Source organism: Motacilla alba, chromosome 2 (assembly GCF_015832195.1).
Source record: "Motacilla alba alba isolate MOTALB_02 chromosome 2, Motacilla_alba_V1.0_pri, whole genome shotgun sequence".
NCBI lineage: Eukaryota > Metazoa > Chordata > Aves > Passeriformes > Motacillidae > Motacilla > Motacilla alba.
This window is the reverse complement of record NC_052017.1, coordinates 19,530,123-19,553,398: the sequence shown is the minus strand read 5'-3', so window position 1 is coordinate 19,553,398 and position 23,276 is coordinate 19,530,123. Positions and strand designations below refer to the sequence as shown.

At 35.8% G+C, this 23,276-nt stretch overlaps 1 protein-coding gene across 18 annotated transcripts in view; it reads left to right on the top strand.

Annotated features, from left to right (window-relative positions):
* Nucleotides 1-23,276, top strand: part of CACNB2 (calcium voltage-gated channel auxiliary subunit beta 2) — a 247,207-nt gene that overhangs the window by 201,277 nt on the left and 22,654 nt on the right. For 11 of the 18 annotated variants that reach the window (XM_038127518.1, XM_038127519.1, XM_038127532.1 and 8 more), the window contains 7 exons: nt 4,113-4,249; nt 6,079-6,155; nt 9,959-10,092; nt 13,475-13,555; nt 13,837-13,895; nt 16,907-17,016; nt 23,017-23,025. In XM_038127518.1, coding sequence (XP_037983446.1) covers nt 4,113-4,249; nt 6,079-6,155; nt 9,959-10,092; nt 13,475-13,555; nt 13,837-13,895; nt 16,907-17,016; nt 23,017-23,025 — 607 coding nt within the window. Of the gene's footprint in view, nt 1-4,112; nt 4,250-6,078; nt 6,156-9,958; nt 10,093-10,237; nt 10,258-13,474; nt 13,556-13,836; nt 13,896-16,906; nt 17,017-23,016; nt 23,026-23,276 lie in introns of all 18 variants that reach the window. The other 7 variants (XM_038127520.1, XM_038127521.1, XM_038127528.1 and 4 more) reach the window with 3 other exon arrangements.

Sequence of the window (23,276 nt, the reverse complement as noted above, 5' to 3'; positions counted from 1 at the left end):
GGCACAAATTTCTTACAATCAAAATAATGAAGTTCAGAAAGCAAGTACTTTTCTTCTCTAGTAAAAAATGCTTATTTATAGGTTTAAATGCCTATATCTGACTATTCAAAGATGAAATAGTTCTGTATTTTTTTCTAATCTGGTACTGGTGAGGGTTTGTTGTGATTCAGCAGCCAAGGGTTACTTCTATTTTATCCATGTGATTGCATCTCAATTAACCCCAAAATCCTCAGGTCTCCTGTTTTTTTTACTGCAGCTACTTTCCTGGCACAGACAGTATTTAGTTAGCAGTTACATGCTGAAGAACTGGAATGATGTTTCAAGATAATTCCAACTGTCACTAAATAAGCTTTCCATTTGTTGCATTGGTTTTCTTTTCCTGTAGTTTGGTTTTGACAATTTTAAATTTTTAAACACCTAAAGTAATTTTCTTTCTCTGCTCCTTGCAAGACACCCCCAAAAGATAACTTGGTAACTTTCACATGCAGGCCCTCCTCTGTGGAAGCCTGCTGCTTCCTTTTGAATGACTCTTTCATTTTAAAAGGCTTCCTAGCTTTTGGTAGTATTCTGTTGTAGCTTGTCTCAAAATAGATATTTTCTGGATATGGAAAAGTATAGGAAAATATATAGAAAGTTAGTTTAAGGTTGAGAACAACCTAGCCATGTATTTGAAATTATGTCTTTGCCTCATTTTAGACTACTGAAAAATCCCTCAGTGGTTATGATTGATGATGCACAATGATTCTGCTAGCACAGGTGCTTTGGGGAAGAAAGAAACATTCCTAATACAGAGATAGAAATACAGGTGGACAGAGACTAAAGGAACAGGACTCGGCTAATGGTCGTAATTTCTCATATATATTAAACACACAAAAAGAGAATAATTGTGATTCAGATTGTATATGGTGAAGGAAATATGCTTTCTGACTGATGACAGTGTGAAAGAATTGCTCTCCTCTGTCTTGTGACAAAAGAAGAGATGAGCAGACACAGAGTCCTGGCAAGAGAAAACCATCAGCCTTCTCCAGTGAGTCTTGAAGCACTGGAAAATAAGGCTCAGTTTGGTTAGATCAAATGGCTTTGTGTAGTCATCTATCCATCTGCACTTCAAATGAAGTGGTAATCTCAGACTTTACATCAAGTGTTTCCCCTGTTTCCATATGAACCAGACACACAGGGTTAGCAGCTTTCTGTTAAAAGTTAATGCATTTTTCTTCACAGCGCAACTTAGTTTCTGATGTAAATATATGTGGGAGAAAATCTGGAAGGAAAAGTCTCCTGAACTTTTCCATATCTCCAAAATGCCTTGAAGGGAAGCTTAGTTCAGCTGAGTTCTTACATTGTCTGTGGCTGCTCTGTGTAGCACTGAGGGGTGGAAAAATAAATTGAAATGTTCCTGCAACGCCAGGTGTATTAGACTAGGCATTCTGTGCTGATTGCCTTTAGAAACACCTGGTTTTCTCTGTAAGCTGTCGAGGAGAGGTTATTGTCTGCTGGTGCTGGTCCAGAGGTTGGCTGGGGAGGCACCCTGGGACCAGGCCAGCTGCACTGCCGGAATGATGAGATGGGAAGGGATCCACAAGGAGTCAAACTGGGACTTAGACTCTTGTCCTACATTTGGCAGCAGCTGTTGTGTCTGGGTGGGTTGAAGCTCCTTCAAGGGTGCTCCAGGCTCAGCCCTTCCCTGCACAGCCATGTCGTCCCGCTCCATCTTATGAGCCAGGCCCTGCTTGTCCTCTAGGGCCCTCTCCAGTATCCCACCAGGTATTGCTTCAGTACGTTTGCTGCTCCCTACAGTTAATGCTGGGGGAACTGAATTGTCCTTAATTATTAACTTAATTATTTCTGCAGATTAAAGAAAAAAACACATTAGACTATAAAATGCAGTGTTGCTTATATATTTTATACCAAACCTATTGCTAGAAATAAAGAAAGCTGAGTTAATCTCCAGTAGTTTCTGCCTGCATAAGGATGCCGTACTGAACCAGTGCTGTCCTCTTTTTGTCTGAAAGGGCTGTTCACCAATTTGTGCTGCTGAGAGGGCTCAAACAAGAAAAACCTCAGTTCAAAATGTACAATGGACAGTGATGAAAAGCACTGCAGTGATTGAGTGTGAGGGAAATTTATCTTCATTATTAGGTTACATTCATTAAAACTCAGTACACATAAGGATGATGGATTCCTTCCTGCATGAAGAAACTGCTGCATCATAGTAACTTATGAATCTTTTGAGGCTTTAATGCATGGTCATCATTTTGCTCTTTAATGCATGGTCATCATTTTGCTCTATGCCTAATTAATTTTTGTATTTCCTTTGGCACCCCAAACATAGGTGAATTACAGAGAATCACTCACCTGAGCCAGCAACCTGAGAGCTGGACGCCTCTCTACCAAGATTTAAAAAAAAAATAAAATTAGAAAGTATTATATGTGTTATTATTGACTTTAAAAAGTATCTTGTACTTGTCACATACTGATGCAGCATTTATCTTTGGGACTTTGCAGAAGGATGCTTTTATTTCTATCAGAAGAAATTCCTATGGATTTAGGATTTCTATTGCTTCTTATAAAATTAATATTGTTGTTTGGTAATCTTTTATACTGTGGGACAAAAATAGTGACTGTTCAGATTTTAATTCAATGGTGTTTTTTAATTATCTATTTCTTCCTTTTACCAAGGTAATGATTTAGTTAGCCTTTTGTAATGATAGAGTATAATTTTAGTAATACATTTCAGTCTAATACAGCTTAGAGAAACTGCTATTCCAGAGTAGCTCCCTATGAAATGCTGGTATTCTTACTCATAAAGGCATCCCATTGGATGAATATTATAGATACCCTTGTATTTTATAAGCTTAAAAGTGCTTTTATTTTAATCTCTATTATTTTTTAGCTGGAATATCTTACAGGTGGTCTGAAGCAGCACAAGATTTCTATAGCTGCCAAAGTAAAAGATAATACTGCAATGTAGGTTGTATATCAGTGATCCACCAATGATGGTGAAATTAATTTATTTTTTAGAGGATCCCACACATTTTACATGTTTTATTCCTAACTGTACACTTGTTAAAGTTACTGGTTATATAATTAAATATGCACCGTAATATCTACGTTAATAGCTTCAAATTCAAATTCAGGTGTTCTCTTAAAATTTCATAAATATTCCAAATTACCCAAAATTCCTTTTTGATGATGGTTATTTCCATGGAACACCAGAAGTATTGTGTGTGGGGCCCATACATGAGTGACCTATTCTCCTTCAGAAACGGTGAATAAATAAGAACGGAAAAAGCAAATAGTTCTGCTGCATAGACCTCTGCAAATCAACCAACCTCTCCCACACATGGTGGATGGCGGGGGGGTGGTGTATGAATAAAGGTATTGAATTGAAGTAATAATCAATGTCTCATATTTAACAGAACTGAAATTCAGTTAACTGGCCTATCTGGTTTACTTGTGTAATTGTTAGGTTTTTTTAGTAATCCGGAGATATCTGTTCTTTGTTGATCTAGCATGGTAAGTTTAAGAGGCAAATCACGTGAGCTATCTGAAGTTGGGTATATATAAGTATCCATATTCAGTTATGTTTCAGAAGATTTTAGTGAAAAGTGGGAGAATTTGTGAAGTAGTATTTTTTAATTTAAATAGAGAAATGAATAAAATGGAATAAGAAAAATAGATTATTACAGAGCTATAAAAATTCTAGCTGTAGGTGAGAGTGGAGACTAAATCACTGGTGTTCACCAAGGAGAGCTGTGAAGGGAGAACAAAAGCAGCTCTCATATATGAGAGGAGACTGTGAAGCGAGAAAAAATAAAGATGGTGAAATGGGTAGAAATAAAAAACCAGGGAGAAACGTGAAGTCTTTGCAGTAAGGTTTCCACTTAAGGACTGTGGATTTTAATAATTTGAAAGGAATAATTATTTTAATGTATTTCTGTATATTACCACAATTCTTCATTGCCATAATAACATGGCACAGTGATTAACTGCAGGGAAGAATTACAAAAAATAGCATAGCTGCAAATTAAAACTAATTACAAAGTTATCGCAGATACAGTAATTTCTTAGTATATTACCTTTTTTTTCTTTTTTTTTTTTTTAATCTGTAGAAATTTAATAATGACTGGTGGATAGGACGATTGGTAAAAGAAGGCTGTGAAATTGGATTCATACCAAGCCCAGTCAAACTCGAAAACATGAGGCTGCAGCATGAACAAAAGGCCAAACAAGGAAAATTCTACTCCAGGTAATAACAAGAAATCATGAATAATAGCAGAATTGTCCGTGACACAACTTGGAAATTGATGCTGTGTATCAGTCATATATATGCATAATTATTGTTAGTGGCAGCTACAAACATTTCTGATCAATGAAGAAATTAATATATAATAAATATATTATTTATTATATCATATATAACATTATTTTAAATATTGTTAATTAATAATTAACAATAATTAAGCTTTATCGTATCATTGCTATTTGGGAGAAAAGTAGATATTTAGATTGATAATCTGTGGTGGCCTACCACTGAAATAGTTTCCTTCCTTTTTTTGTAAAACAATTGCTAATATACGTTACAATAAGTTTACTATGTGCTAGTAAATTTTTTTACTTGAAATTGATTTATCTAAATTCTGTAGCATTTCTTAATTGTTTTGATGATTTTCCTATTTTTAAACACATTTAAAGCTCATTTTAGAAATTACAGAAAAGGTTAGGATGAGTTTACTTGTAAGCCAAAGCCAGTGCCTGCTAGTTAGCTCGTAGGGAAAAAATTGTCTTGTAAAATTCATTTGCTATAATCACAGCTTTTTAAGAGCACTACATTTTATGATGGAAGTTTCATGTCAAGTCATTTGTTATCTCTGACTGCAGCCATCATTGCATAAGAAAAAGGACTGTTTCTAGATATCCTGAACAATAGTACAAGATTGAATAATGTCACCTTTACTTTCAAATTCTTAATAAAGTTGTTTTCTAGTAACACCTGTGGAAGCAAATTGTTTCCCTTTGAGTATAAAGGAAACAAATATTCCTGGTGTATTTGAGTGGGATGGACCTGTAATTCAGCTAGGAACCATTTGGGAAGTCAGAAATGCTTTCCTATCTCCATAGGAAGGGCAGCAGTCTTGGTAGAGCATGTCTAGAGTAGGACACCATGACTGAGCAGAGCTCAGCTGCATTCACCAGCTATGGAATGCCTTTCCCATGAGCATGCTGTCCTCAGCAGAAGGATGCTGGATTCCTTATTCCTCTAGTGACACTTCTGGGACAGCCAGATGTATCCCAGTGATTTGGTTCTATTCCAAATCATAGGGGCTTCCATTCTCCAGAAATTCTCATTGAAGATAACATTGTCCTACACCACAAATGCATTAACTTCGTGCTTTATTAATATTTCAAGATAGAGAAAGTGGAAACTAGTACTATCATATGAATTATTTGAAGAGTGAAATTACCTTTCTTACATTTTTTTTCAGAGCTTTTCTCATTATGGTAACTGAAATAAAAAAGACTAGAACTGTTGTTTCATTTTCACAACTTGGATAGGTTTTCATAAAGCAGAACTTGACAAAAACCTTAGACTGCTTTAACTTCGAGAGGCTTTTTTTCTTAAGTGCTATATTGTATTGAGAAAGCAAAATAATTTGTATGTTAATTAAATTGAAAAGATGATAGACACAGTCTCATCTTCATTAGCAATCTATTAATAACTCCTCAGCTAAAGGAAACAGATATGCTCACTGGCTTAAGAATTACTCTTATTAATGGGTAGTAATATTAAATAATATATACCAGTAGCCATATTAATGACTGAATTGTATTAAGATCCTGAAGAAGTCAGAACAGCAGAATGAATTGCACAGCAGCACAGGAAGTATGATTGATGTTTGCAGTTCCTCAGGTCTCAAAATATACACGCATTTGGTGGGAGATGTATATTTTATACCTCTGCCAGAAATACTGTTTGTCTCACAGCTAGTACCTCATTTAGAAGGCAGATAATAAATAAACTAGATTAAATATTGAAAAAGCTACAGAACTTCAAACTAATGTATTACTTTACTCCAGTAAATCAGGAGGAAACTCTTCATCCAGTTTGGGTGACATCGTTCCTAGTTCCAGAAAATCAACGCCTCCATCATCTGGTGAGTAGGTTGTGAACCCTTTGGTAAAGAGACTCATGAACCTAATTGTGTAAAATGCATGTACCTTTAGACCTCTTCTTCTGATTCCCCATTCTTCTTAGGTAAAACCCAAGTGATGTGTTTCCAGATAAGGGTGGTTTGCGGTGGTTTGAAGTAATGGAGTCAATGCCAGCAAGTCCAGACAATGATAGAGCTGTTAATGCACAAAATTCCCTCTTTGCTTTTACCTCAGAGTTTTAGAGCTAAGACATAATAAATATGTGAGACTGCATTACAGTAGGATAGTAGAAGGTTTGGTCTGGTCTGAGCAATAAATACCTCCTTATACAGGAGAAAAAGCAGCAATGAAAATAGAAGTTCCTGAGTTTTCTGCAGTAGCATCAAGACAGGCATTATTCTAAAACATCAGGAACATTTAGTTTCACAATTCTGATCATAAGGATCTAGGATGCTGGATATTTTTTGCCTTTGACAAATTTTTCAAAAATGTTTTTTTGTACTTAGAGCATCAACATACAGATTTAACTTTAGTTAGGTTGGATTCAAATGATATGAAGCAAATACGTGGCAAGTTGGGGGAGGATGCTGGCATTAGCTCCATTAAAAAAGCACAGAAGAAGATCACAAAAAAAATTCTTTTGGATTCAGCTGCTGTGTTGCTGGATGTTTTATCTTTTCATATGCATTGTAAATACCTGAAAACAGAAAATATTAATGAGTGTTGCTAGTGCCTTTTTTACTAGGGCAAAGACATGGATCTTCCAATCATTCATTTATATGGAGTCTGGTCTGCAGAGCAGCATCTTAAAATGAGCCTGAAGATTTTAAAGTATTTACTTGGTCATTTAAAAGGGAGACAGAGGAATTAAATAATGTTTTGGTAGTGGCTTCATTTGGTTCAATCCATTTAAAAATGTATCTGTCTTGTGAAACCATAGATTTGTTAGTAACCACCAACTTTATTGCAATTGCAGTTTGTTTATATAAATTCCACCCCAGTTTAACTTCTCTTTTATTTTGAAAATATTGTATTAGTTTACTAATGTATGTCCGTAACAAGTGTGTTGAACACACCTTAATCTTTTAGTGATGGCTTTATACTGATGTGTTTAATGCTAAGGCCAGCTTTTTCAACAACTGCCTTTTTGTAGTAAAATTGTCCATCGACTTGACCTATGTTGTAATTTTATAGTTAGAGCATCTGAAATGCTGTGATATTATTTGCTATCAGAAAACCACTTGAAGATCAGTACATGTATTTCCAGAATGTTGCACAGAATATAGAGTTAAGAGCACAGATATCAATCACCTGGATTAACAACTGACTGATTGCTACCCATCCTCTAATTTTCATTGCATTGAGTTGTTTCTTCAGACACTGCCTTTCAAGAAACATGGGTTTCTGGAGAAATAAGGAAATCTGTTGAAGTTTGTTCAGTCACAGTGAAGATTTGGAAAATATGTATGGATAGTGCGCATTAACTTACTCTGTGATAGCAAGATTTTGAATCTACAATAATTTTTTGCCAATGACATCTTAAGAAAGGTGAAAGAGGCATAGTTTGAGACTGAAACTATAAAGTCAAGAATTAGAGTGACTTTGAAACACAATTCAATTATTAGTCCCACATCTCTCTTTGAAAGTATAATCAATTACAAATACCTTGATTATTTAATAAGTTGAATAATACTAACTGAATAAGTTAATTTCATTATTTAGATTCGGGGATGGATTTTTTCAATATAAAATAAAGCCACCAAAATACCAAACCAAAACAAACTCACAAACAAGATGAAGAACCAGTGAAAAACAAATGAAAGAGAGGCTAATATCCATTTAAATAATCAATATTGATATAGTAAAAAATCCATACAGTCCCATTAGGCCACCAGACTGAGTAAGAATAATGCTGAAAATGACTGAAAAGACCCCAATGAACTAAAAATATTTAACAGTAAAAGAACTTTCACAGGAGATGTTCCATAGTATGAAGGAGATACTGGTAACTAGCTGATCAAATTCTGCATTTCTTTCTTACAGGAAAAGCTTAAGGTAACTCATTTTTCTTTACTGACAGTTTAGGTTGAACATAGTACTAAAGGAGTTTTAATATGTCTTGTTGTGAGTGATTTACAGCGTCTGTGCTGGCCTGTATTCGAGAAAAGATAATACGTTATTTTTATACTCATGAAGAGGATGAAGGAACAGTGTTGCTAGAAGAAAATTTTACATGATTTCTGTGGCTGTTTTTATGAGCAGGATTACAGAAACAGGATGCGAATCTACTCACTGGGTTTTTCCTGGGCAGGACAGACTCAAAGGCACAGTAACTCAGGGAATGTCAGGCATCAAGGCATTAGATGTGTGGATAATTCAAATGGGAAAATGTACTTTATGCAAACAAAAGAGATCGCTGCCCCAAGTATCTGTTGCATCAGTAGCTGCACGTAGGCTTGACAGAAATATTTATTTGTTACATAATTTAATAGCACATGCCACTGTATTAGTTGATGTCCCACTCATGAATCAGACGAAATCAGGTCACTAAGATGGTTTCATAATAGTTTGCAATGATTAATTAAGGGTTTGGATAAAGTCAATACAAACGATTCTGCTTCCAGATCTATTTAGGGTTAGGATCAGTTCGACATCATGGCATGGCAAGATAAGTGTGCGTTACCGGAGGGAGTGGAGAGGTGGGTAACATCTTCACACATGAGGGTGGTGATGTATGACTGTTTATGGTTCACTTTTATGCATCTGTTTTTTTTTCTGAAGACAAGTTTAAACCACTTCTTAAGATCAGGATTGATGTAAATGAGAAAGGTTTTGTTTGGTTTTGTTTCGTTTTACCTGTGGTTGGCAGCTATCTGTTCTGCTCAGCATTCAGGATAATACGGCTTTGTGTTTTGAAAGTGTATTTATTATTGAGTCTGTGAGGATTCCTGTTGAAACTGTTATTACTTGCTATAAAACACATAATTTGTGGTTATGGTATAAGCATTTTTTTTGTTATATATTCTTCTGGGGTAGAGATTGAACAGCAACGGTTTATTGTATTCACTTCCATTTTACCCTGCCTACATCCTGACTACATAGGACCCACGTCTCTGAGCTGGGATAAATTTTCTTTCTTCTGCTATCCATTCTTATTAGTTTTCACTGTTAGTAGATCTATGTTTAATTATTCCTAATAAATGTATTATATGAGTATAATGCATTTTTATTTAAAAGATTAAAAATGCCAGTTGTAGTCCATCCTGAGATAAATGTAGATAACATTGTACCAATATCTGGCTAATTTTGTCATCAAAAGTGATTTTTCTTCTAATTCTTCATTTCCCATAGACACAGTAGTGACATTTCGAATTTCAGTTGATGATACCCATTTTCAATTAGTGTTCATTGCTATAAAAGAATCCAAATGTTGTTGACCAAGTTCTGTTGTTTACATTGGTGGAAGTCTTATCTATTCGAGTGAATATTTTGGATTTACATTGGTGTAACAAGAACAAACTTGGCCATTGATCTATTCTGTAAATGTTACAGTAGCTGTTACAGATCACCTTCTGTCTTCTAATCCTACAGTATTGCACCTTTAAATTTTTCCCTTTGTTTTATTGTGTTTTTTTTTCTCATGGTCCACTTTTATCTATTTATTAATTTATTATTTATTATTTTTTTTATTTTTATTTTTTTATTACTCTGGACAGTTTTATTTCTTTTTACCTGTAATTTCCTTTTTAACCTATCTTTACTTTCCCTGTCATCTGATAATTCTGAATTGTTTGTCTGTATATAGCTGTAGACATAGATGCCACTGGCTTAGATGCAGAAGAAAATGATATTCCAGCAAACCATCGCTCCCCCAAACCCAGTGCAAACAGTGTAACATCACCCCACTCCAAAGAGAAAAGAATGCCCTTCTTTAAGAAGGTAACACCAACTTCCAAGCTCCCATCTGTCCACCTGCTCACCTGCACTGCGTCGCATTTCTAGTCCTGTTAACTGTCTGCGTCCTTTGACAAGCCAATAACATGCATGCTTTGTTGTTCTTTGTTTCTTTTCCATGCTGCTGTAGCTAAGCAGAAGCAGAAATCGGTAAGTTTGTATTGACATCGCCTGTGTTTATCCTGCCACTGGCATCATTAGCATTGTAACTCCAGATTAACAATGCAGCTATTCTAGAATTAAGGATGAAGAGATGTGTTGAGCTTATAGTGGATTCATTACAGGAAAACAGGCAAAAGTTCTGTGTGTCTGTGAAACTCTGCTACATATTTATCCTTTTTGATGGAATAAAAGGACACACTTAGCAGGCCTTCTAAAATGTTTGAGAAAATTATTTCTAGCATTGTAATGCACCTCTCTAGTGCATGTCTATTCTTTCTATATCTTTCTCAGTTTTTTTTCTTTATTACTCAGTCTGTTGAAATCATTATTGGAATCTATCAGATACTCAGTTTGGACTTCGGAAACAAATTGTCAAATTTGTTCTATTTTTAATTTAGTCTATACTTAAGCTTCTAATTCACTAGGTGCAAAGTCTGCAAGTGCACAAGACCAGTGGAAAACCTCTGACTTGTTTTGACAGTTTACTTCAGGTTTTTCCTGTTGTCGTGTATAAATTATCAGCCAAATGTTCTTCCTATCCATCAGTGAGACTTTTTTAGTATCTCAGCTATTGGAAGTGGTACTGGTGGTTCCCAGGAGAGTTGATGTCTCTCCATAGATAACCTAGATAACTACAGAATTATGCAATTGGCATCCTCTTGCAAAAAGCTGCAATAGCTTTCTAGGGCCTTTGCTAGAGTAAGTTAGCAAGACATTAGGTAGCAGCCAAACTCTCTAGTGAAATACCACATTTTGACTGTTTTGTTTTAAAATCTGTAGTCTTCATAGCTCTCATTCATTTGGTTTTAACTACTCACTTAAATCTACAGGTAATAACCAACTGTTATAGTGCTTAAGCAGTGCCAAGTGAGATTGTTGTCCCTGCTGTGGATGCTCTCGTGTTTAATAAGTAGATCTTTGTTTCTGTCTCTCTTTTCTTGAGCTCTTTTACATAGTATTGAATCCTTCTCATTTCCAAAGTCACTACTTGGCTTCAGTTTGGTCTGTTAAGCCTGGTGTAGAAATCAACAGCAGGTTCTTACTTCTGAGTAATTTATTACTTAATCATATTTTTAATTGGATAATACATGCTGACATGTATTGGATGCTGTCTGCATAAGCATCTTTCAGCTTCCAGATGAACCACCTTAGACCTGGATGAGGGTTAGTTCCACATCTGTCTTTGACTGTGTGCCTCTTTTCTTCCATATCAGAATCATTACTAGTGTTAGTGAGGTTTGTAATACTGACATTTACACTATGTACTGGATGGCCGTCCCAAAGTAATCTACATAATCAAACCACTGAGTAAAAGCCATATGTTCAAAGCTGCCAGTTTTTATTCTGAGTTCATATTTGAACTTGAATCTGCAGTGAAAGCTGTACAGTTCAATGCCAGTCTCAGAAAATATTAGATTCTCTACTGCTAAATTAATGAACTTCAATGCTTCCATTAGATAACTTCTACTCAATTTCCTGCTGACAGCTTCATTATTTCAAGCTGTAAAAACTAGAGAAAAAAAATGCCCATTGCAACAGAACAGATTTTAAAAATACCCCATATTCCATCAAATAAGGTAATTTCTGTGCTTGCCCTGATTGTCAAATAGCTGGTTAACTTCTAGCATGAATGCCTTTGGTTAAGTCAGCCACATTAAGACAAAGATCTGTTGCATCAGGGCACTCATGCTAAAAGCACTTGCACAACTGTAATGAATTTTTCTTCGAATCTGTCTCAAATATGCTTATCAGATTATTTAAAATATTAGCAAGAACAGTGGAGGACTGCTTCTGGATACAGGCCCAGCCTAATTGCAGGGGTTTGCTTTGAAACATGTTGAGTCAGATTCTGTACTGTGAAAAATAAATTCGTTTCACATGCTTATGATGCCTTGGGCACTGGTCTTCATTCTCATGTTATTAATTATCTTGTTAAACTACAGGTAACAAAAAACAAATTACATTGAGGGACATCCACAAAAAATTTTTCTGTGTTTTAGACTGCTTTAGACTGCTGCTTGTGTAGCATTGTGTGCTGTCACTGTATAAATGTCTGTCTTTGTGGGTTTGTGTTTTGGAATGTATATACTTATTTTAATGTTATTGCGAAACACCTTGGGATACATTGAATTCTGGAACAATGAACAATGTCTGTATTCTGTGATCTTGACTGATGTATTTGTACTATGTAAGCATTTGAAAAATAGATCTGGCATTTCTTTTTCTGTAACACCCACAGATTTTCTGGGTTTGGATTTCCATCTTTTATTCCCAAGACAAAGATAAACCAAAACTTTCCTTATGAACAAAAACCTCTTTTTGATTAGACCCCATTCAGGGTGATATATATTGAACAGCCACTTACTGAAGAAGAAAAAATACCAAACTTAACGTTTTATTTCTTTTTATATTGTATTGTGATAACAATATAAAATTTTTGCAATCCTTAAAAGGAGGCAATCTATTTCATCTTTGTATGCTAGAATACTTTTTTAGAAATTGTGAATGATACATCAGTTAGTATTTTGGTAAATATGGTACTACCAGAATCCATTCTTGGGTGGTGACAAGAACTTCCCAAAGTGGAAGAAATGCTATCCCAAGCTCTGCTTATGATAATTTTCTAGAAATACTAATTTGATCAGTCATTATTTTGATTTAATTTGTAATTGAATTGTGGGTGCAAATGTGGACATCAGACTGAGTGCTGCCATGGGAATTTGCAGTGATGTCACAATGCTTTTTCAAGCAGTGGGCCGATCTGAACATTTCAAAAAAATGCATTATGCTTTTCTCATCCCCTTTTGTTTTATTTTTCTCTTTCATAATTTCCTATATAAAATTTCTGTTGAAAACAGATGTCACAGCTGTAGAATTAACCATTTCAATTCATTAGTTGTTGGAAATAACCTTTTCAATTACCAGTTAGGAATTATGCAGTGGGAAATGTGCATGAATCAGAATAAGAGCTTTTAACTGTCAAAAGTATATATGAAAACAGTAGGAAACCCTAAAGTCAAAGCAAAGTTTTTTCAAAAGAAATCCCTGAACCTCTTATGTCCTTATCTTGTGCTACCAGTTCCTGGGAAAAGTTAATGAATCTGAGATTCCTGTGACATTACTGGAAATTCAGAGTTCCTAATACTCACAGTGTATAACACTTTCTCGAGGTGTTGTGATGCTGAAAACTTTTTCTGTTTTGCAGACAGAGCACATCCCTCCCTATGATGTAGTGCCTTCTATGCGACCAGTAGTTTTAGTGGGGCCTTCTCTGAAGGGATATGAGGTAACTGATTGTTGTAAATAGTTTCATTTTTTACAAAATACTGTGCTTCATTTGTATTTGATAATTTATAACATAGGCAAACATCAGACAGTTTTTACTCCTACTGAATAGCTGCTCATTTTTATTTTACTTCATCTCAGAATTGAGATTAAGAATAAATTGCATTCCAATCCCATTGTTTGGATACGAGATGTATTGTCAGCTTTGTTCTATAGTATTCTTAGCATTCAGTGTTATGAATTTCCTATGCAATTATTAATTTATTGTTTTTTTCCTTCTAGGTAACAGATATGATGCAAAAAGCATTATTTGATTTTTTAAAACATAGATTCGAAGGGCGGTAAGTACTTTGCAATGCAAATATACTTCAGGTTCCATTTGGGTATTCCCAGGTTTTTTAGAAATAATAACATTGGACAAAATGAAGAATGACAGCTAATTCCTTGATCAGTGGACTCTTAAGCGTGGATTGGAAGTTTCCTTGACAGAGGATGCAGTGGCCGTGTTGCAGTGGGAAGTGTTCTGGGGCATATATTTGTTGAGAGTGGAAAAAAGGATGTCTTCTTGAGGACTGTGACATTCACACTCCAAATTGCTAGATATTTATCTACAGATTAAAAAGTGATTTAAAATATTTTTCAAGTGATATCTCCTCAGTGCTTCCCAGGTTTTGAGCAAACGGGCAAGAGCCAAGGTTCCTCCTCAGCTCTACTTCTTCACTTGGCATCCGACTCAGAAAGAGTGATACGGGATTCAGACTGTCTGGTGTATGGGATTGTCAAACTTTTGATCCCTCAAGATAGGAGCTTTGTTTGACAGTAGCTCTGGGCTCTATAGTGGGAAGTTTCAAAAGGAGTGGGATGAGGGGGTGGAGCAGGGCCCTACCTTGCTGAAATTCGGTCACCCTTGGCAGCGCACCGGCTGCACTCGCTGGGTTCTGATCCCAGTGGTTGCAGCACACTCAGCTGTAACACAGTGGGATTTGTATTTGAGCCTTCAGGCATTACTGTGGTACAGATGTCAAATGATAGCCTGTCTCTAAAAGTAGTGCCGTGGTCTATAACTCCAACATCACAGACCCATGGAGCAGGAGCATGAGATGCATTCTCCAGACATGATTGTTTTGGTATTGGATCAAGCTCCAGATTAACATGTCCTAATGGGTTGATATTAGGAGGAAAAATTGTGAAAACAGGAAGATCTTATAATAAAATCTGTAACCTCAAGGAATGTTCTATTTAGTTTGGAAGTGGTCAGATCCATAACACTATTCTGTGTGTCCTGCTGCTGTCAAAACTTCAAAGAGGGAGCTTGAGGTTTCTTTTTCAATAGCTTCAGTTCTTTAAAATACGACACATTGTGGTTTAAGCTGGTGGATTTTCTCAGTCAGAATAATGATGCCAATACCTAACCACTTTAGTAATCCCTCTTTATATTAGTCAGGATTGTCAAACCCTAGATAACACACCTTCAGAATTGGAAGTTAACAAAACATTTATTGCAAGAGAAGAAAATTATTGCGTCTTTAAATATTTTAGAGCATGTCACATTTTCAGTTGTAGATGCAACTGTGGCAGGGTGCATCCACAAATACTCCAAAAAAAAACCAAAAAACTGTGTCTGTAGTAGCAGATTTGAAGCATCCTAAAACTTCAGTAGCCATTGGAATCATTACTTAAGGTCCTGAACAAATTTGCACCTGAGATTCTCAGGTTCATGCTACTACTTTGAGCTGCCACACTGTTGTCCCTGCTCTCGTTGCAATTGTTTTGCAATATGAACATACCCTTTGTTTTGAGAGCAGACTTGGTCTTCCTGATGTGAAGTTTCTCAAAGACATGAAAATGTATTCAGAAAAATGGTAAAAAGTCTTAAAATTAAAAATAGTCTTTTTCATAGACAAACAGACTGATAAATCTGGCATTGTTCAGTATACCATAATTTCATTTTAAAAGGCAAAAATTTACTATTGCCTATAAGAAGAAAGACTGGCAGAAAAGAATCCAAATCAACTCAAAAACCAAAAAGCTGTAAAAGTTTGTACTGTCCTTCCATTAGCAAATAAAGAAAACTAATAAGTATCCCAATATACATGTTTGATTTAATTTTAAGACAAATGGCATTACCTGTGAGGAGCTGTGCCAGAAATCACCACCTTTGGTTATGCTTTTAGCTTAAGTTCAATCACCCCTAGATTTCCAAAATTAGATTACTAATCAGTATTGTTCACATAATTCTGTCTTTTCTGGCTCTGTGACATTTTTTAGATAAGTGCATACACTTGTTGAGTTCATTGGGAAATGGCCTATTGGATTACTTATCAGATGGACAAACAGCATCTGACTCTGCTTGCTAGAGAGGAGCCCTTCCTCTCAGCAAATCTATTTCCTCTTTTAAATTGCAAGTAAAATCCTACTAGGAAGAACAAGGGAATATCATCAGTCTGATTTAACTTTCAGCACTGGAAAAATGTGACCTCTAAACCTCATTAGACCAGAGAGTTTGAAAAGGAACTTAAGGGTGCATTTTGACCCTGTAAAGCAAAATAAACCAAGGTAACTGTTTTCCTAGGAAGAAGAATATGCAGAAGGTTATGTAGCAGTGCAAACAACTGAAAGTAACCACTTCTTTCTTGGCTCATCTTTTCTCATAAACACAAAACTGACCCTGCCAGATAGTCAACCTAGGATTTTCAAGTATGTGCTTCTCCAAGTTACAGTTCCTATTTTTAGGTGCTAGCATTTCATTGCTATCATGAATCTTTCTGGAAATTTATAGGTAGCTCTTGCACTCTGTTAGGAAAACACATGCTAGTAAGTTGAATAATAAAAAGGCCAAAAAACCCCAAACCAAAACAAACAAAAAAATCCCTCAGTTAAATTGCTGGACTCATTTCTCTAATAAGCCTTACCTTTACCATTTAATTCTGCATATTCTTACATGTCTTACAAATATGGCTAAAGTAACCCAGGTTGTCATTCAGTATATTGTCATTCAAGAAGTCAGGGAAAGGAGAAACCAGCCTGTTCTTACTGGGGATACTGGTGAAATGTCAGACCCTCACCAGACCTGGAGACTCCAGGGAAGTCCCATCTTCTGCAGCAATCCCTGACCTCCTCCTGCCTCCCCTCTCCCCTGGCACATGTAGGAGGATGACTTAACGGTAGTTATTGTAGCAGTATTAAGTGAGATATAAGTTTTTTCTCTGTTCACATTGGGTAAAGCATACTGTGCTGCTGAGAACTTATTTTCCTATAGTCTTAGCCATCTTCTAGTGTAAAACGAGATTTCTCCCCACATCCCTGAAAGATAAATAACGTTCAGTGCTATTTTGCTGTATTTATTTTGCAGTATATCAATTACACGAGTCACAGCAGACATCTCACTTGCCAAACGCTCAGTGTTAAACAATCCCAGTAAGCATGCGATCATAGAACGGTCTAACACGAGATCAAGCCTAGGTAAGTACCTCTAATGATGCTGTCTACAAATTGCCTGTGAAGTAATCTACTCTCACTTCATATTTAAAAGCTAAAAATAGCCTTCTCTCTGCCGTGGGAAAATCACAGTTCAAATAATTCAGAAATCCTGGCACTAGAAATCATTTTAAAATCACTATCAGGTAAATTTCCGATGGTGGGAAAATCACAGTTCTAATAATTCAGAAATCCTGGCACTAGAAATCATTTTAAAATCACTATCAGGTAAATTTCCAATAGTGCTGATTTTGGTGTATTCTGCTTGTGCACAGTTTTCATGTTTTGCTGTTGGCAGCCATCCATATAAAATCTGAAAACATGTTCTTCTGGTTAACTACTTGGAATTATATGAATATTATTGATATTACGCATGATTTTAAATGAGATTACTAGCAGTGATAGCTACTGACATGAAGCCTGAGAAAAGTTATTGAAGTACACATTTTATGAATTTTGTATCAGTTTTAACTAATTGTAAGGTTGGTACAAAAAAAGGAAGCATGCAAAAAGGGAGATTTTTTAAAAAACTGTAAAAAAACTGTATAGCTACATTCATAGCCTAAATATCTGTCATCTTACGTGAGTCTTTTTTACTGAAGCTTGTCCAGTTGTATCAATAATTAAACATTTATTACCCAGAAAGAAAAACAAGCTTAGCTGGGAAATTGTAATTAAGTGTAACCATTTACAGTAAAGGTGGCTCCACTGGAGCTTCCCATTGCAAGGTGTCCTTTGAGTAAGGAGGAAAAAGTGATCATTTTGGAGTCTCACTTCCTGACTGCCTTTGCCTTTCCTCTAGAGTGAGATGTATCCAGGACTCTGCTGCTGTCACTGGTGCATTCCCTATGTAGAGACACCTGGAAATAGCCAAGAGGTCTCGGGGAAGGTTCCCTGTGCATGGCAGGGGGCTGGAGCTAGATGACCTTTAAGGTCCCTTCCAACACAATCCATTCTGTGATTCTAAGAGGAATCCTGCCAGGAGTCTACATCTACATACTTGTGTAAGGCTTGACTGAGATAAGGGGGAAAAATCCCATAAATCTCATAATAAATCCTGTGTAAGTCCCCCACCAAATACCAAAAAAAGGGGAACTTGCTACATCCCGGGTGAATACTCAGTCATGTTTCTGCTTTTACAGAGCTCAGGTTCCTCTTAGTAGCTTTTGACAGAGATTGATTTCCCCTGAGCACAGCATTGCATCTTGAAAAATTGTAAGTTTTTTGAAACAAGAAAGTTGTTTCATTCATCCTATTAAATAAGTTCTTATCAGTTATGAAACAAAAAAATTTGAACACCTGAACTGTGACTGAATATTTAACATTTGCCTAATATAGTAGTACTTTGTAGAATGAGCTTGTCCGCCTTAAAAATATTTACTTCCCTTTCTTGAAAATTTGTTTCATAAAACGTTTGCTTTCAGCTATATAGAGGCTGTGAATTTTTGCTTGAAAGTAGTCTGTAGCTTCCAAGTGTGTCTTATTTTAAGTGTTTTCAAATATCAAGATGCAATGTACCGTAACAATATAATTAATATCTTTACACACACAAATATTCTTCTGTGTGAATTTCAGTCTTGTCACCAAAGACTGTTTCATAATCTAATGAAAAGATAAAGTGTCACTTATTTTGACTAGGACTGAAAACTGGTAATAAGTATGGAGGTTAACTAGTCATGGAACAGAATCACGATGATTAAGCCTCATCAGCAAAGCTTGTGCAATTTTGCAATACTGTACAAATATATGCAGCAAATATATGCAGCACAGCAATGAAAGTATATCATTAATTTCTCATATATGTGAAACACCTATCACAAAATTCTATACAGGAAAAAAAATCAATAAAAATTAAATGCTGCCCAATCTCGTACACCTTACCTCATGTCGAACTGTACTCTTGAGAGCATCAACATTTTTTTCTTTGTGTCAAGGTACTTTTTTAGATGGAGGTATTTAAAATGGGAGTTCTGAACGAACCTAAGTTTGGGACGCCCAAAAGATGACAAAAATATTCTCAAACCCTTTTCTTGCAGAAGCTGCAATACTTCCATTGTTTTAGTAATCTAGCAGGGTTTTGAAATTTGGTAGTGAACTGAACAAAATTTCATTACATATTTCTGGGCAATTTTATGAAAATGATAAGAAAGCTTGACCAAATTATTAGAAGCTGGTATTAACACATGCCATGTTTTGCATCTGAATTGCTTGAAGACTTAGCTTTCCTTGGCAAGGTCCAGCAATGATGCTGAGCAGAACCTGCTTCCAGCAGACTTGAGTCAGGGTTGCCAAGCAGCACTGAGGTGAAAAGATGCTCATCTTTCAATTTGCAGTCCCTCCTTTGCTGTGCAGCATGGAGATTGGAATAAAAAGTCATTTATTCACCTGGAGGAATAGATGGCTGGCCAGGCTAAGGCAGGAAGGCAAGTAGTGAAAATCCATTATGGAAAAGTTTGGACTTACGGAGAAGGAGTTGGGATAGTCAAACCCACTGATAAAGCACCTCCAAGTCAGTGCTCTAGGCAGGGGATAAACCATGAGAGGACAGAAATCAGACAGGAAGTCAAGGGAGGGAAGTGATGTGGCAGCAGTGTTTGGAGGAAAACTGAGATAAAATAAAATAAGCTGGAGTCAGAAAAGGTAACTGCTTTTGTAAGACAGTGGAAAACTCTTGCAGAAGGCAAAAGAAAAAAGTACAAGGCATGTTACAGCCTGTTCCCTTGCTTATCAGCAATGTACCTCAAAGCAGAAATAAGAGTCAGAATCAGAGAACATCATTATAGTCTGCTGGTAGGTGACAAGACACCGCTGCTGTGAGTATTTAGTTGGCTGAAGTAGAAGAGGTGAGTGGCAATATCACACTATAGTCTGATGGTGGAATTTTTTTTCAGTTTGTGTGCTGAATTTGCTATAAGTCAACAAAATATCCTATTAAAAGATTATTATTAGTTTTACAAATTCAAGCAGTACAAAATAAAGATTAGGAAGTGATAATAATAAGGCTAACTGCACAGCATTTTAGTATCTTTAGGTTACGTATGCTGTGATCCAGCCTTTGATCAAATATTTACAGACTAATTTTCCACCAGTCCTCTGCCTTAATATTCTTGAAAAATGTATAAAACAGTGTGGGGAATTGGAAGCAATGCAATTACCCCAATGCAACAGTGGCTTTTGCTGCTTTTGATACAGAACTGCTGTACAGTACTGGATTAGTTATTTACAGACTTTATGAAGATGGCTGTTTTTTTCCCAGTGTTCATTGTATGCTTCAAGCATCTTCTGTAGAAAGACTGAGTGTTGTAGCTGAAACAGAAGTTCAAGCTTTGGACCTGTCAAATAATAGTGTATACCCTCAAAATCAGCATGCTGCATGGTAATGCACTGACTTGGAGAAGGGGGATGGAAAGCAGGCAGTCCTTTATGTAGTACTGGAGCTCCTCTTGGGAGCTTGTAAAATATCGGCCTTGTGGATCCTCATTCCCCAGAAGTTGTCTTGTTTTAGGCTCTACTCTTTGCAGACATTTAACAGGGGAGGTATTATTTTCATTCCCAACCTAGCTCAAAGAATTTTTTCCTTCTCTCAGATCAGTTCTGATACTCTATACTGACAGTACAGAGCAGCATCAGGAATGTCCTGAGTTTTAGTACTGACTTCTAAAAGAAGCTTCAAGGTTATGTTCCATTTTGGAAGAAAGAATCCCCAGGAATCAGGATTTCCTGCATTTCTATTCTGAATGTAATTTTTACTGGTAATTATTCTGAAGAATCAGACACTACATTTCTGAAAATTAATCCCCCCAAATTATTCGTAACTTCTGATTATTCTTTGTAATTCAATTTTCTCTTTGGAATATACGAATAATCCCTCCCAGCTTCTTACCTAACTGGGATGTTTCAAAGGGAAAAATCTTTTCTTTGCATATACCACCAAAGTAAGCTCCACAAAATAGCCCATAAATATTTTATGCATTCTGTTTTCAGAGAAAGATTAGAGTCATGTGTTTTAAATGAGATGTGAAACACCTATTTGACAATGAAGAGAAACTAAATTATTCAATGGCTTCTTATCAGTTGACAGTGTATGGAGTTGCATACTGAATGAGACAGCAGCCCTAAAGGAACAGCTATACTGTATGTTCCTGAAAGTGCGCTCTTGAAATACAGATCACAAAAGATTTGGTTTAGGAGAGCTATTTTGGCATTTCATATTTTATCGGCATTAGCTTTGCAGCCAATAGTATTCCCTACTACTACAAGTCTTACAGCTACATCATTAAATCAGGACTCACATCACATTAGTTCTTTTCTAATATCTGCTGCAGGTCTGCTCAGAGTCCTGGAAAATTATTTTTTTCTCTACCTACATTTTCCCTTCTATAAAATGAAAATAATAGGGTCATTTCCCCAAATACCTGAAGGGATAAAGAAAAAAATCCTAGAATATCAGCAAATAGTAAATTCTTAATTTGTGCTGTTTTGTTTTGTTTTGTTTGTTTGTTTGTTTTTGTCCAGACTATCTATAATGACTTAGTTCTTTCCTAGGTATTTAAAACTGGTATTTATCACAAAAAGAATTTTTTTCTTGTTAAGGAAAAACAGTATTTGTTTTGGTTTGTTTTGGTTTGCTCTGAAAGGGCTTCCTGGCTGCACAACTATGAGATGTAGGGAGATGAGTTGCTCTCTTCTCTCTCCTCCTTGAACAGTCATTGGCACATGGACAGAGATCTATGTGGTTTGTTCCTACATCTGGTACAACTTAAAAATGCCTTTATGCAAATGTATATATATATATATATATATATATATATATATATATATATATATATAAAATATAAAATATAATATAGCTCCCCAGAACTGCTTTTATTCAATGGAAAGCTATTTTTTTAACTCATCAAACTTTGTGTAGTGGTACCTCATGCAGCCAGGCCACAGATTTACCCCTCATTTATGATCACATTTGTGAGCAGCAGTTGTAACTGCAGCAGAGAAGGCTATTTCTTAGACTTCTGAAAATATTTTGTTGGTTTTTATTATTTTAATAAGTGTTCCATTGATTTCTTAAGGTAGTAAAAAGGTTCTGTGCTTGATATATTAATACCAAATACTTTTCTCTGGGAAATAAGTGTACCTCTTTTTGAGAACTCTTACCTTATCACCCAATACAGGTCTGCATTGTTGTACATAGCACAGAAAACAGTGAAGTGGGCACCATTCTTTGGAATGATTTAACAGACAAACCAGAATTAATTTCAAACAGATATGCACCAGCAATGTGATAATCAGAAATAGGAATAGCCACAAGGAACTGGATTTACAGGATTATAAGGGAGTCTCTCTCAGCTTATAATGCTACACACACTTATCGACTGACAGTTTGCTTTTGTAATGGAATCAGTTAAAAATAGGCTTGGGATTTGACTTATTGGAAACCAATGCTGCCACTGAATATTTAGTATAAAATTAATGTTCTTGAGAACTTTTTAAAAATAGTGTCTGGCTCATAAAGATTTAGGTAGATAGTACAGTCTTATTCATCTCTGTCCCAATTTGAAACTGGACACTCTCTAATTAAGCTTGTTTTGATGTAAAGGGAAATGTTTGCTTGTCAATATTGTTACATGTTTTAACACATGAGATGTTAGAACTAAATTGAAGGAAAGGGAAATTTCTTTAAATGCCTAGAAGAAATCTGTAATTTTGAACAGATTTTTTCTCCAAGAATGTACAGTACGTGGTTAAATGTTATTCATCTGAAAATCAGCCCCAATTGGCTTAGTTAATTCTTTATATGGACACATGCCATTTGCAGAAACTGAACCAGCTTTGTGCTTCTGCTGCATTTCTTTGTCAAAAGAACCCAAACCTTTTTCTGTGTATGTTACACTTGTTATAACCTTGCCTCATGCTGTATGCTTTGTACAAAACCTGATTGTGTTGGCTTTTTCCATTCTTTGCTTCATTAATGCTCTCCCTTTCCAGATGTTTTAGGTATGTATACAAGCTTGCAAATTACTTTTCCTGCTGTTTTGTGTTCAGTGCTTTATTGTACCTGACAGAACCACCGTGTGTTTCTTGCATCTGGCTCACTGACAGACAAAAGCTGATCCTATACTGTGTTGCTAAGTCTTTTTTTTTTTAGAAAACCTTGCTGGTTTTCCTTATTTATTTTCAAGTAATTCTAAAAATAAGTTGACAAGTAAACACTACAGATTAGGTATCCCATTGTGTATTTCTGAGAT